The sequence below is a fragment of the Squalius cephalus genome (genome assembly GCF_949319135.1).
Source record: "Squalius cephalus genome assembly, chromosome: 4".
NCBI lineage: Eukaryota > Metazoa > Chordata > Actinopteri > Cypriniformes > Leuciscidae > Squalius > Squalius cephalus.
Genome location: NC_137125.1, coordinates 24,290,563 through 24,309,060, shown reverse-complemented (window position 1 = coordinate 24,309,060; position 18,498 = coordinate 24,290,563). Strand labels below are relative to the sequence as shown.

General features: G+C 43.8%; 1 protein-coding gene across 2 annotated transcripts; it reads left to right on the top strand.

Moving 5' to 3' along the window:
- Window positions 1-1,681: 1,681 nt before the first annotated feature.
- LOC307157211 (tripartite motif-containing protein 16-like) lies at window positions 1,682-15,869 on the top strand. Of its 2 annotated transcripts, XM_079869058.1 has the most exons (3): window positions 1,682-3,308; window positions 5,301-5,348; window positions 14,867-15,869. In XM_079869058.1, the coding sequence occupies exons 2-3, from the start codon at window positions 5,315-5,317 to the stop codon at window positions 15,388-15,390; spliced, it is 558 nt and encodes a 185-aa protein (XP_079725184.1). In that variant the 5' UTR covers window positions 1,682-3,308; window positions 5,301-5,314; the 3' UTR covers window positions 15,391-15,869. The 2 variants fall into 2 exon arrangements, with proteins under 2 accessions (XP_079725184.1, XP_079725185.1); XM_079869059.1 differs by lacking the exon at window positions 1,682-3,308 and having other exon boundaries at window positions 4,498-5,348; window positions 14,867-15,862.
- The last annotated feature ends 2,629 nt before the right edge of the window (window positions 15,870-18,498 follow it).

Sequence of the window (18,498 nt, the reverse complement as noted above, 5' to 3'; positions counted from 1 at the left end):
ATAGTGCCCGGGGAACAGATAAATCGTGGGTTTTACAGCCGGCTCGATTGAGCTGGGCCAATTTTCCACACGGCGGGGGTTTATATGTTCCCCATACGTAATGTCGAGGGACCGACTCGACAAGGGAACGTCTCTGGTTACTCACATAACCGTAGTTCCCTGAGAGGAGGGAACGAGACATTACGTAGACTGCCGTGTGAAAAGCCTTCAGCCTCAATAGCGCTCGTTCAGTCGAAAGATTCTGAGGTTTTTGGTGCCCGATGTCACCTAAGCCCCTTTCACACAGCGCTTTGAACCCGGGAAATTGCCGGCAAATTGCCAGAGCGCCTTCTGTGTGAACGCAAACTCGACCCGGGATTGATGCCGGGATTGATGCCGTGTTGGGGACCTAGTAACATTGCCGTGTTCAGTCCCGGAACGCGCGCTGTGTGAACAAAAGCCGTAATAATGCCGTGTCGTAGTGATGACGCTGAAGCCGGGATCGTTCGCCAGCTGTGAAACGGTACGTAATGCGCAAGTTTATGATCGAATCAGAGAAAAAAATGCACAAGCGTGGTTTCTCGAGAGAGAAATCGCAGCTCATAAGCAAACTTAAGACGCTGCTGAGACATTACATGTCACATCCATGTCACGTGTCTTTACGGGATTTTTACGGGTTGTGTGTGAACGCACTCCCTGATTCCGGAAAATCACTGGCAGTGTTGTGAATGAACCAAAATCAAACGAACCCGGGTCAAATCCCGGGTCACTTTATCCGTGTATTTTCCGGAATCTCTGTGTGAAAGGGGCTCTATATTGGAGGCTGTCAGTCAATCAGGTGAGGGCGCGGGCACCATTGGCTATTTGCAAGCAAAAGAGTTATTCAAATCAGGCTTCAGCATTTCGAGGAAAATGGATTTCCCCATACGTAATGTCTCGTTCCCTCCTCTCAGGGAACTACGGTTACGTGAGTAACCAGAGACGTTCTGGGTTCTAATCCGCACTCGTATAGTTTTGTTTTTTTTTCTCATCAAAATTATGTTTATCTGTGGTTGTATATCAGGCAGGGACACGTTTGTGTGCATTTTGTTTTGTAATTTCACCAGAACAAATAGAGAGCCTCCACAATGGATTGAAGCACGCGTCCGAGTGAAGACTGTGCGCGAGCCACAAGAGAACATAGTATCCGCGCCACTGATCACAGCGGCAACGAGCACTTTGATCACTTGATTTAAAAAAACAACACATTTCAGCACTAGATCACCTTATATTTAACAAACGAACTAAATGAATGCTCTGCTAGTTAACTGGAGGTGTTTTATTTATTTGTATTGGTACATTCGTGCCGCGAGATGTTTCAAAAGTGGTTTCAAAAGCCACCTTAAGATGACTGTTTTTTAAAGTCATAGTTAATTGTAATTGTATTGTACTTTGGGCTTGTGTAATTGCTTAAGTTTTGCCCAGCAGCCTAATCATACCTATAGAACGGTGCATAAAAAAATGAATAAGAAAAAAATATATAAGCACCACGGCAGTGTAGGGGAATTACAGTTAAATCACATTAAAAGCAAAATGTATTCCAGTCCAAATATATTCAGTTATGCAATGTAGTAATTAAGATGCAGTATTACTGCTGTTTTTAAGGTATTGTCTTCTCTGTGACTTGTATTCTTGGAGTGTCATTCTGAGACATTTAGTCAATGTTTTATTATTTGTGACTTGCACACACACCCATTTTGCTCATGTCACTTAAACTCAGAACCAGGAAACAGGAATCTACTGAGTTCAGGGAAAGAGATACTTAAGTGTAGTTGTGTAAGAAACTGGAATCTACTGAGTTCAGGGAAAGAGAAACTTAAGTGTATTTAAGCTGTTGTGACTCTCTGGATGATGGATGAACATGTAACCACAATACTGTATCAGCTGCAATATACAGAGGACAGAGAAACAGGTATGAACTTAAAACTAGGCACTGATAAAGTAATACTAACAGGCTCATTTCTGATGTGTTTGTGTTGTGGGATTGTAGTGCTGTAGATAATATCATGAAAATTGGCCCCACAAATGTAATATTGTCATAACATTACAAATATGTTTTTTTTTTTTAAGGGAAATCACTTAAATTATCATACGGTACATGGGTAGTTGACAAGTTACTTCCATTTACCCTTTTTCAACATTAAATGTGCATGAATGTACAAGGGAATGTGTATATTTGCTGGTCACCATTAATTTTGTTTATCACAATTATTAATCACCTTTCAGTTTCATCAAAATAGTGATGTAACATTAACTATTCAAAGTACAAATTAACCATGTTGTGGTTAATATGAGGTCATAAAAACTGCATGTATAATAATTTTGTTAGTGAATTTAGTGTAGAGAAAGGTTTAGCTTGAAATTTTGAAAACTGATTTCTTAATTCAAAGACAAATACCTACATAGCTGTGTATTTTTTATATTTTCTTTTTTTTTTAACTTTTTATCAAAAATCAAAAGATGGGACAGAAAAATCAGTGAAATCTGGTGTAGCAATATAAATTTAAATTTAATTTAATAATTTAAATGGGGCCTACACAGAAAAACCTACAAGTAATTATGACATACAGAACAGACCATTGTGTGATTTCCATTGTCCATTTGTTGCTCAGATTATTCTTGGGAAAACATGATAGACTTTAAGCAGTAGAAGTGCTGTTTCTGCTATCCAAATGTGTTTAAGCACAGTAAGCATTTAAAATAGTTGTGAAGTAGTTTTTCTAATTTTCTGCATTTCTGAGCACTGCTGAGGAACATTTGTTATTTTGTGATTGGTGATATTAAGAGCATATCTTTTACATGTCTTTTGTTTAGTCACCATTATTGTGTAAATAATCAGGTCCATGCACATCTATAGTTGATGTTATCTAATGCTGTCTGTTTCCATTATATAGCTAAAAAAATACCGTAATTGCATATACAACAGCAAGTTCTTCTTATGGGGTACCTAGTACGTTATGGCATCAGACATCCATGTCTCAGTAAATAAGTTACCTTTAAACTACCTCAACCTACTTTTCCTGGATTCAGCTGGTCACATGATGGTTTATTGGCTCATGGACTGTGTGAAATGCCAGTAAGAGCTGATTGTGATGTGTGTCCTAACAGCGCACTGCACAGACAGCAGTGGAGGACAGAGTGAGAATCTTTACTTAGTTCATACAACACAGCGGATCAGAGATCAGGAAAAGTCTGCCGTGAGTTGAGCTGAAGGACGGAGATCAATGATCTGAGGAGGAGAGACGCTGGAACATCTTTCACACACACAGGATCACATCCATTTCCTGCAGGTAACAGAGATCTAGAAGAACATGTTTGTGGACTTGAGCAAGATCCTGCTTGACTGGAGACTCAGAAACAGAAATCCTCCAGTTTAATCATTAGTCAGACTCTCATCTTCTTTTGAATAAGGCGGCACTTGGATTTCAGCTCTGGAAATATCTTAGAAAAGATTTATTGAAATCTTTGACTTCTGATGCTGTAAAAGTGCTTGATTGAGGAGAGGTACTAAAACATAATTCACCAAGAGCCACACAAATCTGATAGTAGTGCAGGTTATTGATTAAGTGAGGAGGTGATGAGTTTTGATTTATGTTTTCTGTAGAGTTTCCAGTCTCTCTCAGCTCCTCCTGAATACAGACGTAAATGACAATCCCTTCAGTTCTCTCTCCTCTTTTGATATCGTGAGAGAATCTGTCCATCAGCTGAGAGACAAACTGGAGGATTTCTGCAAAGAGGAGCTAAAAAATATCTCTGACAGAGATTAATCTGCTTTCAGAAATGAGTACTCCATCTAATATCATGTAGAACATCATTAGAAATGTCTTCCCAGATAGCAAATGATATCTGGCCTAGTTGTGGCCCACATCTCCCACACTCTTCTGGCCCACATAGCGCATGGAATGACGGCGATGAATCAACCTGATTCTGGCAAAAACATCTGGGCCAACTATGGTGTGCTATCTGGATTAGGAATGAATGCAGGGATCATTTTTGTTAACACTATTTTAATAGTACACTTTAGACTTTCTACTGAATATAAATAAATTTGTAACTACATGTCAACTACCAGTCATTAAATTATTAGTAGATTGTCTACTTAAAATCTGCCAACATCTTGATGCTGCCCCAACAGACATTCTACTAAGTAACTTTGCAAGTATGTCAACTTGTTCTAATAACCCAAACCCTAACCTAACAGTCTACTAACACTCTAGTTTACATGTAGTTGCAAGTTAATGGGCCCTATCTTGCACCCAGCACAATTGACTTTGTACACCGACGCATGTATCATTCCTCTTTTGCACCCGACGCACAGCGGACTTTTCCCTCCATAGACGCACGTCGGTAAATTAGGGAATGAACTTGCGCTCCCGGGGGCGGTTCAGCGTAAAGAGGAGGTGTGTTCCGGCGCAAACGTTCCCTGATGCTATTTTGCAGGTTTAGAAAACAATTCCGCCACTGACCAGGAAAAGCCTAGTCTAAAGTCAGTGGCGCATTGCGCATGTTATTCAAATGCTATTTTGAGGGCGCATGCTTGGCCATAATGTAGCGTGTGCACATCGCGCATACACTTTGATTCTCTCATCTACACAGAAGCAGCAGTTTTCATTTTTGAAAATCATAGGCTACATTATTACAAGGAAAATTATTAACACACGAGGGAAATCATTGTTGTGTCCATGAAGATGTGAAAAAATAGGCATAAATCTAGCTTACACATTTACCCAAATTATCATACGCCTGTTTAACCGAAGCTAATTTGGGTGGGTTTCTCCCATCCCCAATGTCACTTCTCTGTCTTTTACGGCCCTGACGAGAACGTCGGTCTCCTCGGCTGTGAACCGCTCCTGGCATGCGTCTGGCAAATCCGCCATTATAATAGCAATCCGCCATGGAACAAGCGCGCCTGCTCTTAAAGGGAATGTGAGATGACGCTCTGATTGGTTTATTTCACGTTACGCCCAAACCACACCTATGAATAATGAAGCTACTTCAGACCAACCCATTTTAGATTTGCGTCGGGCGCAAGAGTCATTTATCCCGCCGGTATAATAGCAACAGCGCCCAAGATCCGCCCACAAAGTTACTTGCGTTTCGCGTTTGATACTTGCGTTTCAGATCGTTAAAATAGGGCCCAATAAGTTAGTTGACATGTAGTTGCTTTGTTGTAGCAGTAACTTTTAGTTAGTAGAATGTCTAAAGTGGACTATTGAAATAAAGTTTAAACGAATTTTCTCATGACATAACAGCTGCACAACCATGTCTGTTGATTTCCACAGTCATATTCAGCAACATGGATCCCAGGACCAGAAACAACTTCCTACAATGTAAGCAACTAAGAAAACAAGAACGTACCCTGTTACCCATGTAACTTTGGTTCCCTGAGATAAGGGAACAAGACATTGTGTCAGTAGCTGACCCTATGCGGGAAACACCTTTCTCTGAATTTTCTGAAGCCTTATTAAATCACGCCAATGTAACACACTGGCCAATGGCGTTCGAGCAAACCAAATGATGATGAGTTGTCCTGCTTATAAAAAGGGCACAGCATTGACTTCATAATCTTTCAACTGACAGTCAGCATACAGCAACAGTGTGAGTCAGCATAGCATGGTTCAAGCCATTGTAACTTATGCCAAGTTGTGTAACAAAATGTATAACTAGCAAAACACAAGAGCACAGCTGTTGACAGAAGATAAGCCACCTACACAAGTGATATAAGGGTGTGTTCACACCGTAGTCCGGTACACTTAGCTCATTTAGTCCATACCAAAAAAAAAAAAAAAAACATTCAGTCCTGGTCCGCTTGGCGTTCACATTGACATTTGAACACAGAACCTAAAGGCATCACATCGACCTGATTGGTCGGCTTTCATTACATTTATTTTGTGACGGAACTTACAGAACATCCAAAACAATGTTGTGTGCTGGACTAAAATGCCTTATGTGCGTAGCTACATATGATGGTATTTTGATCAAATTAGAACTTGTGAAGAGCTTTTAAAATGTGTAAAGGAGTCAAAACAGAGGCAGGAATCCCTCCATCACACTCAATGAAGATCTGTTGTGAGGAGACGCGGTTCTGATGCCTGTACCGAACTGTGATAGGCAACATCGCATCTATGACGAGAAAAAAACTTCTCGGTTACATATGGTAAGCCTCGTTCCCTGAGGGAGGGAACGGAGACGTACGTCGTGGTGACCGATGAATAGGAATCTCGCTAGAGAGGCCAATCTACTTCGAGTGAAACTAAAACAAGCCAATACACTTTGGCGTGCAATCATTTGTATCAGCTGTGTAGCCTCGCAGCGCGATTATAATAAGCAGCTGGTGATGATTGCACTTTAGTTTTTTGCTGAGGAGCCAAGCCTGAAAAGCTGGTCGCCCCGGTGGGCAGCAGCAGATGTGGCGACGGGACGTACGTCTCTGTTCCCTCCCTCAGGGAACGAGGGTTATCATATGTAACCGAGACGTTCCCTATTGTCCGGTCACTATGACGTACGTCGTGGTGACCGACGAATAGGAATCCCTACCAAAGCGGCACAGCTTCTGCACCCCATCCAGCACCCTGCGTAAGCCTCCACACCTTCTTGCCTGGAAGGACGATAGGAGAGGGCTTACACCCTGATCACTGTTGACGCTGTTCACTCTGTCACTGTTGTTCCGTGATAACCCCATACAGTGAGATTATTGGATAACACTGGAAAAGCGTGCCCGATCTGAGGGAGAGGAACGTGGCGGGAGCCACATTCTTAAGGAGAGTTATGTGGGAATACACATATGGACTAACCCGAGGGTTGAACTGCATATGAATAGTGGGTGACTTAGCCCAAGGGAAGATACGAGCTTCCATTTAGGAGCAGCCGTGGAGAATACACACACATGGGATCCCCGTAGGGTCAACCACATGGGACCCAGCCTAGACCCGGTTCTCAAGGATTCAGTGGATAAAGGCCTGGAACCGGACACTCCGCCATGTCCGGGCCGAGGGTGTTGGAGGACTCAACAGGTTTGACTCTGGAGCAAAAAAGGTGCACAGTAGGGTGCAGCAAGCCGACAGAGCCGATACTCACAGTGCTTCTTCCTGTGTAGGGTGAAAACACGGGAGGACACGGGCTCTACACGTAGGCTATAGTATCTAGCGAACGTGTTAGGTGTCGCCCAGCCCGCAGCTCTACAGATATCTGTTAGCGAGGACCCACGTGCCAGCGCCCAGGAGGATGCAACACCTCTCGTGGAGTGTGCATGCAACCTGAGCGGGCAGGGCACGCCATGAGCTTGGTAAGCCAAGGCGATGGCATCCACTATCCAGTGGGCCATCCTCTGCTTGGAGACAGCCTTTCCCTTCTGCTGGCCTCCGTAACAGACAAAGAGCTTGTCTGAGGTCCTGACGCTTTGAGTTCTGTCCACGTACATACGCAGAGCACGAACGGGACAGAGCAAAGCCAGGGCTGGGTTTGCCTCCTCCAGGAGCAGCGCTTGCAGGTTCACTACCTGATCTCTAAAGGGAGTGGTAGGAACCTTGGGCACATAGCCAGGCCAGGGTCTCAGTACAACATGGTTGTCACCCGGCCTGAACTCTAGGCACGATTCGTCGACCGAAAATGCTTGCAGGTCCCCTACCCTCTTGATCGAGGCCAGTGCAATCAGCAGCAAAGTCTTCAAGGAGAGAAGCTTTAAGTCTGCTGACTGCAAAGGCTCAAAGGGAGCATCCTGAAGTGCTCGAAGCACCAGGGAAAGGTCCCAAGAGGGTTTGGAGGGGGACGAGGAGGATTTAAACGTCTCGACCCCCTAAGGAACCTGACGACCAGGTCGTGCTTTCCAACTGTTTTGACATCTATGTGGTCATGATATGCTGAAATAGCGGCAGCATGTACTTTGAGGGTGGAGGGAGACAGCATTCGCTCCAACCCTTGCTACAATAAGGAAAGCACTGACCCTATCGAACATCTTCGGGGGTCCTCTCTGCGAGAGGAACACCATTCGACGAACAGGTTCCACTTCAAGGCGTACACACGTCTCGTAGACGGCGCTCGCGCAGAAGTGATGGTGTTAAGTACCTCTGGGGGTAAGTCACCTAGAACATCTGCGTCCCGTCCAGGGACCAGACATGGAGTTTCCAGAGGTCCGGACGCGGGTGCCATAGGGTGCCCCGTCTCTGAGTCAAAAGATCCTTCCTAAGAGGAACGATCCAGGGAGGGACTGTCACAAGGAGCATGAGTTCTGGGAACCAAGTCCGGGTGGGCCAATAGGGAGCCACTAGAAGGACCTGCTCCTCATCCTCCCTGACTTTGCACAGGGGCTGTGCAAGTAGGCTCACTGGGGGAAATGCATATTTGCTGAGGCCCCGGGGCCAGCTGTGTGCCAGTGCGTCCGTGCCGAGTGTTCCCTCGGTCAGGGAGTAAAACAACAGTTGGGTGCCCGTCCACACCCCTGACAATGCATGCCCATTGTACGTGGCACCCCAGCCAGTGGCAGAGGCATCTGTGAATACCCCAGCATGCCTGGACACCTGTTCCAAGGGGACTCCTGCCCGAAGGAACGAGGGGTCTGACCACGGGCTGAAGGTCTGGCGGCACGCCGGTGTAATTGTCACCCGGTGAGTGCTGTGATGCCACGCCCATCTCAGGACTCGGCCGTGAAGCCAGTGCTGAAGCGGTCTCATATGGAGCAGCCCGAGTGGAGTTACCGCTGCTGCCGCTGCCATATGCCCCAGGAGCCTCTGAAAGAATTTCAGTGGGACCGCCATCATGCCTTTGAACGTGTTCAAGCAGTTGAGCACCGACTGAGTGCGTTGCTCTGTGACGCACTCAGTCGGTGCAACTCCATACTGAGAAAAGAGATCCTCTGCACGAGGCCCAGCTGGCTGTTCACATAACTGATCTCGAGAGTGTGCTAGTATGAGCCAGTCGTCGAGATAGTTGAGAATGCGAACGCCCTGTTATCTCATGGGAACAAGGGCCCCCTCCGTGACTTTTGCGAAGACACGCGGAGACAGGGACAGCCCGAAGGGCAGGACCTTGTACTGATATGCTCGACCCTCGAATGCAAAGTGCAGAAACGGCCTGTGTCGAGGAAGAATCGAGACATGAAAGTACGCGTCCTTCAGGTCGATCGCTGCAAACCAGTCTTGGAGACGGATGCATTCGAAAATGCGTTTCTGCGTGAGCATTTTGAACGGTAGCTTGTGGAGGCTCCAATTCAAAACTCGCAGGTCCAAGATCGGTCGTAACCCATCACCTTTCTTGGGTACAATGAAGTTGGGACTGTAATGCCCTGACCTCACGTCGTCTGGAGGGACCGGCTCTATCGCGTCCTTCGCCAATAGGACTGCAATCTCTGCGCGCAAGACATGGGCATTGGCTGCTCTCACTGTAGTAGAGTGGATGGCCTGAAACGTGGGGGGATGCCGGGCGAACTGAATCGCATATCTGAGCCTGATGGTCCGAATGAGCCAGCGAGACGGACTGGGGAGCGCTAACCAGGCTCGTAGAGACCGTGCAAGCGGGACCAAAGGGACCGTAGGCGTCCCCAGAGTGGGGCAGCGAGGTAGAACACAGGGACTCGGCTCGGGAGGCTCTCTCTGGGAGGCAGCCCGTAGCGGAGTCTGAGTGTGCTGTGCAACACTTACCTGGTTCCACGAGGCAGGAGATGCAGGAGGCAGCTTAGTTGCGTTCTCGAACTGCACACTGCTGCCTGCTGGCAATAGAAGAGGCGGATGAGAGTGGTGAGGAGTCTCTCCCCCCACTGCTCTCTGGGCCCTCTTCGGACCCAAGAGATGGAAGAAACTGCTCTTTTATTGAAAATTTGGGTATCGCTGGTTTTGAGGCCAGCGGCGGAACAAAAACAAAAGGAAAATTAGGATTTGCAACGCCATGACATGCACGGCAGAGGCAGCTTCCCCACAGGCCTTGTAAGCCTTGCCGGTTAAATCCGACGAGTACTTACAGGCCCGGGAAGGAAGACACGGTTCTCCGCTCCAAGTGGAGTTAGGGCACAGCTGCATAGCAACGGCCCGTTCCACTGGCGGGATACGCGTGTGTATCTTAGCCGCCCCGCCATCAAGGGTGGTGAGGGAGGAGGAGCCACCGGAACGGTTTCTGGCAGTAAAAGGTGCCGTCCACATCCCCGTAAGCTCCTCATGCACTTCCGGGCAGAAAGGCACTGGGGTGGGTTGCTGAGAACCAGCGCACGCCACCCCGAGATACCAATCGTCCAACCTTGAGTGTTCGGGACACGGTGGAGGGTTCCACACGAGCCCGACCCCGTTGGCGGCCCGGGAAAGCATGGCCATCATCTCCGGGTCCGTCTCAGGCACCGCTGACACACCCGAAGGAGGTGTCTTTGGTCTGTTTTGCATTCATATTTCAGTGGAACCGCACCAGGGACTGAAATATGAATGCAACACAGACCAAAGACATCTAAACGATCCAAAAAAACGGGACATGATGTCACAAGATGCACCAAACAAGCGGACCAAGGCCGCTGAAAAGATGTGTCTCGGTCTGCTTGTTTGGTGCGCACCAGGGTTTGGATGGCAGTTTTCACACGTTCAGATTGTGGATTAATGAGCTAGAAGCCCATTTGTCTGCGTAATAGTAAGTTATGTGACATCAATAATCTGTGCTTGCATTTAGGCTTGAGCGCGTCTTTGGTGAAGTCTCGCTTTTTTGTTTGGTGTTGCACGCTGCTGTGACCTTTTCGAGCGGACAACTGTTTGATGCTGCGACCTATTGCGTTCCACTACAAACGTGGTTTTGGCTTCCTCCGTCCTTACCGGATGGCTGTTGTGTGGGTGTCTGTGCCCTTCATGTGCGGGTAAGGGTTAAGTTGTTTTTATTTTTTTGTTTTCTTTAATTTTTTTTGTATAATTGTTCCTGTGTTTTGAACTGTCTTTTCGGTTAATATAATATTTGTGAATTTTGATTTATTTTGTATATTGTTAATTCATTTGAAATGTTTTGATTAATGTGTATAACATACATATGTTTTTTTCCTTTTTTTGGTTGATTTTGGTTAAAGTTTGGTTATTTGTATTATCAGTTGTTTTCCTTATTGGATTGGGCCTATTAAGGTTCAACATCAAGGCCTGTTGGTGGATGAGCATTTTGCCATCCACCTGTCAGCTTGTATAACCAGTTTATTATTATTTTTTTCTTCTCTGTGTGGCATGTGTGTGGTGTGGAGAGTGTGTTTTCTTTTTAGGAACTGCAGCCTTTTTGGCATAGGAAATTGATCGTTCCCCTCCCTTTTTTTGGTAGTGGTGTCTACACTGTGTGCCGTGACTGATCACTTCACTGGGGCTCTTGTGCTGTGAGTGTGTAGTGCGTGTGAGGGGAACGTATATATCTCTTGCGAGGGCACCTCTTTATAGAGGCTGCAGCTTTCTTTCTGTGAACATTGTATTTGTATTTGACTGTTTGAGGCTTGTCCCCTTTCTGTGTCTGGGTTTGTTTTTATAAATTACAATACACTTTTTTGTAATAATTTTTGCATAAATTCCTGTGTCTCCATGTTTTCCTGTCTTAAGTGGGGAACTTGTGCACGGATAATATTCTCTGGGTGAAACTCCCAGGGTGGCATAGTCTAGATCAAAACATATAGTGTTCTTTGTCCCTGTGGTTGCCACAAAATGAACTGCACTAACGGTGGTTAGCGCAGCCGCATTAGGGTTCATTATAATGACCGCACCAGGGTTCATTTTAATTAAACCAAACATGCCAAATGTGAACACACCCTAATATGTATCAATATGACAGTGACAGCTGTTAGTGCTAGACAAGTTGTACAATCAGAACACTGACAGCCACATTCATTGCGGTCAGAAGCAAGTAGAATTATTTAACTGCATTAACAGTGTGCTACAAATTCTTGTCAAAGCTGACGACCCAGCCAGTTCATTGGCTTGTAAAATTATTATTCAATAAATAGTGGTCAAGTGAACCAGAACTAAACAACCTTGATGGTACTGTAGCTGTATTACCGGCACTTTCAAAGAATAGAGTCATACGACCTTAGCAAAAGCAACGAATGGCATCAATAAGTTATGCAAAGCAGTAAACTTGCCTGCTGTAAACCACAAAATGGTGGCAGCATCAATCGCCCACTTATGATATGCAGAGGTGGCAAACACTGTTTGGCACTGACTACAATTATCCTAAGTCAGCGAGCAAAAACACTTGACAAACACATATTGTCTGCACCGCACGATAAATGTCTGCTCCGGCGCCATTGGATAACTATGCAGTGGCAATGAAGACGTTAACATAGACATAAGGAACCTGTGAAGGGAGTGAAAGATAGTATGTAGCAGCAATGAAAGTGCTGAGCACAGGCATAAAGGGGGTGCTTGAAATCATTGATATGACTTTCATACAGATAATGTCTGTAAAGCAAGCAGATTTAGTAAAACTGTGCAGTGGCAATGAAGGAGCTTAACACAGGCATGAAGGATACAACTGCAGTGCTGGCACTGCTGGCATCACTCAAACATCACATAGCTGTCACGATTACAGGACTTAGTTGAACACCACGTTTCAGAAGCTTAACACCTGATCTGATGTGGCCGTAAGGGCTTCTAACAAGTGCTAACATCATGAGACAGTGGATACAGCTGTTATCCATCAACCATAGAATCATGTATCTCATAACAAAGCCAAAACAGTGTTGGAGGGGATTCAAGATGAATGGCGTGCTCAATTCCTTTCAGTTTGATTTGGGTGCTCTTCGGTCCAAGGTAGAACATCTTAAGAGGGAGTGTAGAGAAAAAAATCTCTGATAGCCGAGGCACTCCTTTAAAATGCCCACGCGTAGCGGCATGGGGCCTTCTTCTGCCCTGAAGAAGGCCCCATGCCGCTACGCGTGGGCATTTTAAAGTTGTCCATTTAGGACATGTCATTTTTGCAATAAAGACATTTTAATTAAGGAGTGCCTCGGCTATCAGATTTTTTTCTCTACACTGCCTCTTAAAGTGTTGGAGGGGATTTTGACTGAGCGTTTGTTCAGAAATGAGCGAGCATATGTTAGCTGAGGACCTTTCCCAAGCACCTCACATCCTTGTGCAAATACATACACTATATTGCCAAAAGTATTGGGACACCCCTCCAAATCATTGAATTCAAGTGTTCCAATCACTTCCATGGCCACAGTTGTATAAAATCAAGCACCTAGGCATGAAGACTGCTTCTAAAAACATTTTTGAAAGAATGGGTCGCTCTCAGGAACTCAGTGAATTCAAGCATGGTTCCATTCGTGAAACTTCCTCTTAATAAATATTCCACGGTCAACTTAGTGGTATTATTACAAAGTGAAAGCAATTGGGAACAACAGCAACTCAGCAACGAAGTTGAAGGCCACGTAAAATCACAGAGCGGGGTCAGCACATGCTGTCAACAACTTTCTGCAGATTCAATAGCTACAGACCTCCAAACTTCATGTGGCCTTCAGATTAGCTCAAGAACAGTGCATAGAGAGCTTCATGGAATGGGTTTCCATGGCCGAGCAGCTGCATTCAAGTCTTACATCACCAAGTGCAATGCAAAGCGTCAGATGCAATGGTGTAAAGCACACCACCACTGGACTCTAGAGCAGTGGAGACATGTTCTCTGGAGTGACGAATCACGCATATCTGCCTGGAAATCCGATGGACGAGTCTGGGTTTAAAGGTTGGCAGGAGAACGGTATTTCCCTGACTGCAGTGTGCCAAGTGTAAAGTTTGGTGGAGGGGGGATTATGGTGTCGTGTTGTTTTTCAGGGGTTGGGCTTGGCCCCTTAGTTCCAGTGAAAGGAACTCTTAAAGCTTCAGCATTCCAAGACGTTTTGGGCAATTTCATGCTCCCAACTTTGTGGGAAAAGTTTGGGGATGGACCCTTCCTGTTCCAACATGACTGCGCACCAGTGCACAAAGCAAGGTCCATAATGACATGGATGAGCGAGTTTGGTGTGGAGGAACTCGACTGGCCTGCACAGAGTCCTGAACTCAATCCAATGCAACACCTTTGGGATGAATTAGAAAGGAGACTGCGAGCCAGGCCTTCTCGTCCAACATCAGTGCCTGACCTCACAAATGCGCTTCTAGAAGAATGGTCAGAAAGTCCCATAAACACACTCCTTAACCATGTGGAAAGCCTTCCCAGAAGAGTTGAAGCTGTTATAGCTGCAAAGGGTGGGCCAACTCCATATTAAACCCTACCAATTTAGTATGGGATGTCATTAAAGTCCATGTGCATGTAAAGGCAGATGTCCCAAAACTTTTGGCAATATAGTTTATATCATTTTCGGAGAGGAGGAATAATCTCGTTGCTGTAATCTCCATGCTCGGTTTTGCAGTTCTGCTGTGGGAGACAGGAGAGCATGAATACAGCAGGGGAGGGCAGCCAGCATGCAGCAGGTGTTTGTGCTCAATCCATCTGCTTTTTCTTCCAGCTTCCTCTTCAGGTGGCGAGAAGTTGACTGCTGAAGGATAAAGATTCTGAGGTCAGAATGCCATCATTTGGTGCACTCGAATGCTTATAGCCAGTGTCTTACACTGATATGATTCAGTAGGGCTTCAGTGTTTGTGGAGAATGGTGTTTCCCCATAGCTTCAGTTACTGACGCAATGTTGAGTGAACAGATATCGAAGAGGAAACTCAAAGAGTATGTTAATGTTCTGCCTATAGAAGGTAAATGAAAACATTATAGAAGAGTTTTTATAATTAATCATGTATATGATGATTTGCACCAAGTATCTGGTAAGCTCTAATGAGACACTGCTTATACACTAAACAGAAACTATGAGTTCAGCTACATAAAAAGATCAAACAGATTCATAATTCCTGATTGTCATGTGTTTTATCCCCATCAGATTCCCATCAACTCACTTTGGATACAAACACAGTGAATAAACACCTCCGTCTGTCTGAGAGGAACAGAGTGATTACTGGTACTCTCACTGAGCAGCCGTATCCTGATCATCCAGACAGATTTGATGCGTATAATCATCAGGTGTTGTGTAGAGAGAGTGTGTGTGGACGCTGTTACTGGGAGATTGAGTGGAGTGGGATGTTTGGTGTGGATATATCAGTGTCATATAAGAGAATCAGGAGGAAGGAATGGGGAAATGAATGTTGGTTTGGATGTAATGATCAGTCCTGGAGTTTGTTCTGCTCTCCCTCCAGGAACTTATTCATTCACAATAACATACGGACTGAACTACCTGTAGTGTCCAGCCGTAGAATAGGAGTGTATGTGGATCACAGTGCAGGAACTCTGTCCTTCTACAGCGTCTCTGACACAATGAGCCTCATCCACACAGTCCAGACCACATTCACTCACACACTCTATCCTGGGTTTTATGCTTTTATTGGATCATCAGTGAAACTGTGTTGATGTATTAGAACAGATTGTAGAAAGATTTTACCGATAATACTTTGAGCTGCTTGATAAGTAACAATGATTTGTTATAGTCTTTTATTTTTAGTTTAGTATAATGAAAATGAGGTTCATTTTTTGTCAACACATGACCCATATATACTACCATTTACTATTCTAGAAATCTATTATTAAAAAAACTTGCTAGTAATCTGCTAGACTAACTCGGACTAGTCACAGCACTTACAAATGAGGAGAGTAATAGAAGCAATCAAACCAAGCATAGGTCTGTTAAATGATTAAATGTAAATTTAATTTATTGTTTTTTTTTAAGTTGATGCTTAGAAATGTTAATATACTATTTAAGATAATAGGTGAATTATGTTTTTGTTTTTGTTAGAATTCATTGATTGGATATGGAAGTGTTGGGTTGATTACGACCCTTGGTTTAAGGTCGAGGAGATAACATAATAAAGAGATCTGAATCATTTTCCACCATTTCCGTTTTTATTATTATTATTCAAAAACATAACACAACAAAGAAGCAAAAGTGACTTCAGGGCTGAGCCAGACAAAAACAATAAAGCAGGGGTGTCCAAACTCGGCCCTGGAGTGCCACTGTCCTTCAGAGTACAGCTTCAATTGGCCTCAACACACCTGCCTCGAAGTTATTAGTATGACTAGTAAGACCATAGCTGTGTTCGAAATGGCATACTATCATACTACTCATACTATTTCTGTAGTACCTAGTATGAATACTGTGCATAGTATGCAAATTTTCCCGGAAGACCTACTACTTTTGCCAGAATCTGCTTAATACAACCGAAGTACACTGAGATGAGTAGTGAAGTTGTGTTCAGAATGGCATCCTACTATACAACTCCTACTATATTTGTGGTATGCAATATGTATACTGTGAATAGTATATGAATTTTCTGTATATGCTACCCTTAGGAGATATCACTAGGAAGCATGGCATTAGTTTTTACAGTTATACTGATGATACTCAGCTCTATATTTCTTCACGCCCTGACAAAACTTACCAATTCACAACATTAACGGAATGCATAGCTGATATAAAAAAACTGGATGACTAGTAATTTCCTACTACTTAATTCTGAAAAAAACAGAGATTCTAATTATTGGACAAAAAACTTCTCACGTAATAACCTAGAATACTGTCTAACACTTGATGGCTGCTCTGTCAAGTCTTCGTCGTCAGTTAGGAACCTGGGTGTGCTCTTTGATACCAATCTCTCATTTGAAAGTCACGTGTCTAGTATCTGTAAAACTGCATTTTTCCATCTAAAAAATATATCTAAATTATGTCATATGCTCTAAATGACAAATGCAGAACAATTAGTTCATACGTTCATGAAATCAAGGCTAGATTATTGTAATGCTATTATGGTTGGTTGCCCTGCACGCTTAAAGGGTAAGTTCGGTATTTTACACTGAAAGCCCTGTTTACAGATCGTTTCTGATGAAATAGAACGGTTAAGATTAAAATTTGGACACATGCTGCTGTCCCGAGAATTTTAGGTTTATTTCGCTTTCCCCCCCCACCTACACAATGGCAGCCTATGGGCACTGGAACAATCCTTCATAAAACGCATTAAACTTTCGTTTACAAAGATGTGAAACTCACCGAGTGGTCAGGGGTGTTCACTGATATGCTCACACAAAAATCGCTGCAAAAGATGCTTTCCAACAGGTGTTTTACCATTCGTTGTAAAACTGTGGATCTATTTTTCCAAACGTCTCACACCCGTAGATTCTTCCGTTGAGAGCTTGAATAATAGACACTCCAGCCCAGTTGGTGGCGATAATGCACCTTTGCCAATTGCAAGCAAACCACTGGCATTTAATTGAATACACAGAAGAAGCAGAAGAAGAAGCGGCGGAGTAATACCGTACCTCACACAGCTCGTCCAATACAAGTCAATGGAGTTGGACAAAAACTACGATAAAACCTGTTGGAAAGCATCTTTTGCAGCGATTTTTGTGTGAGCATATCAGTGAACACCCCTGACCACTCGGTGAGTTTCACGTCTTTGTAATCGAAAGTTTAATGCATTTTAGGAAGGATTGTTCCAGTGCACATAGGCTGCCATTCTGTAGGTGGGGGGGGGGGAGCGAAATAAACCTAAAATTCTCGGGACAGCAGCATCTGTCCATATTTTTATCATAACCGTTCTATTTCATCAGAAACGATCTGTAAGTAATTCATTAACCCAACATGTAACAGAAACTTTAATTCATCCAATCATAATCAGCGATCACGCTCCCATCTCTATCACATTAAACACTAAATTTTCTATTAAACCCCCCAGCAGATGGCGTTTCAATACCTCATTACTCCACGACTCCGACTTTGACTGTTTCATTAGGAAAGAATGGGCTTTCTTTCTGGAAATGAATGACTCTCCAGGTATTTCTCCATCATTATTATGGGAAACAGGCAAAGCAGTAATTACAGGAAAAATAATATCATATTCAACATACAGGAAAAAAAAACAACAAGAGCTGGAAAATAACTTAGAACAGAGAATTAAACTTCTCACAGATACCTATACTACCGATCCTAGTGAGGAAATACAATGCGAACTAAACTGTCTTAAAGTTGAACTCGATAGCATCATTAACCAAAAAACACAGTTTATTATCCAACGACTCAAATATAAACAATATCAATATTCTAACAAAATGGGCAAATATTTAGCAAATCAACTAAAGCGTAAACAAGAAAAAGAAATTATTCCATCCATATACAATGAATCAGACAGAATAACCCAGAACCCACAAGAAATTAATAATGTATTCCGAACTTTTTACCAAAACTTATATTCATCAGATCACAATACAGATGCAAAAGAAATAGAACATTTTCTGAAAAAATTAAAACTACCAACAATGTCAAAAGAGCAGGCAAATGCATTAGATGCACCATTCACTAATGATGAGCTCCATAAAGCATTAGATAAAATGCCAAATAACAAATCACCCGGACCTGATGGACTACCAGCTGAATTTTATAGACACTTCTGGCCAATTCTATCTCCGTTATTCGTCAAAGTTATCAAAGAAATTAAAACCACATCAACAATACCAACACACATGAACACG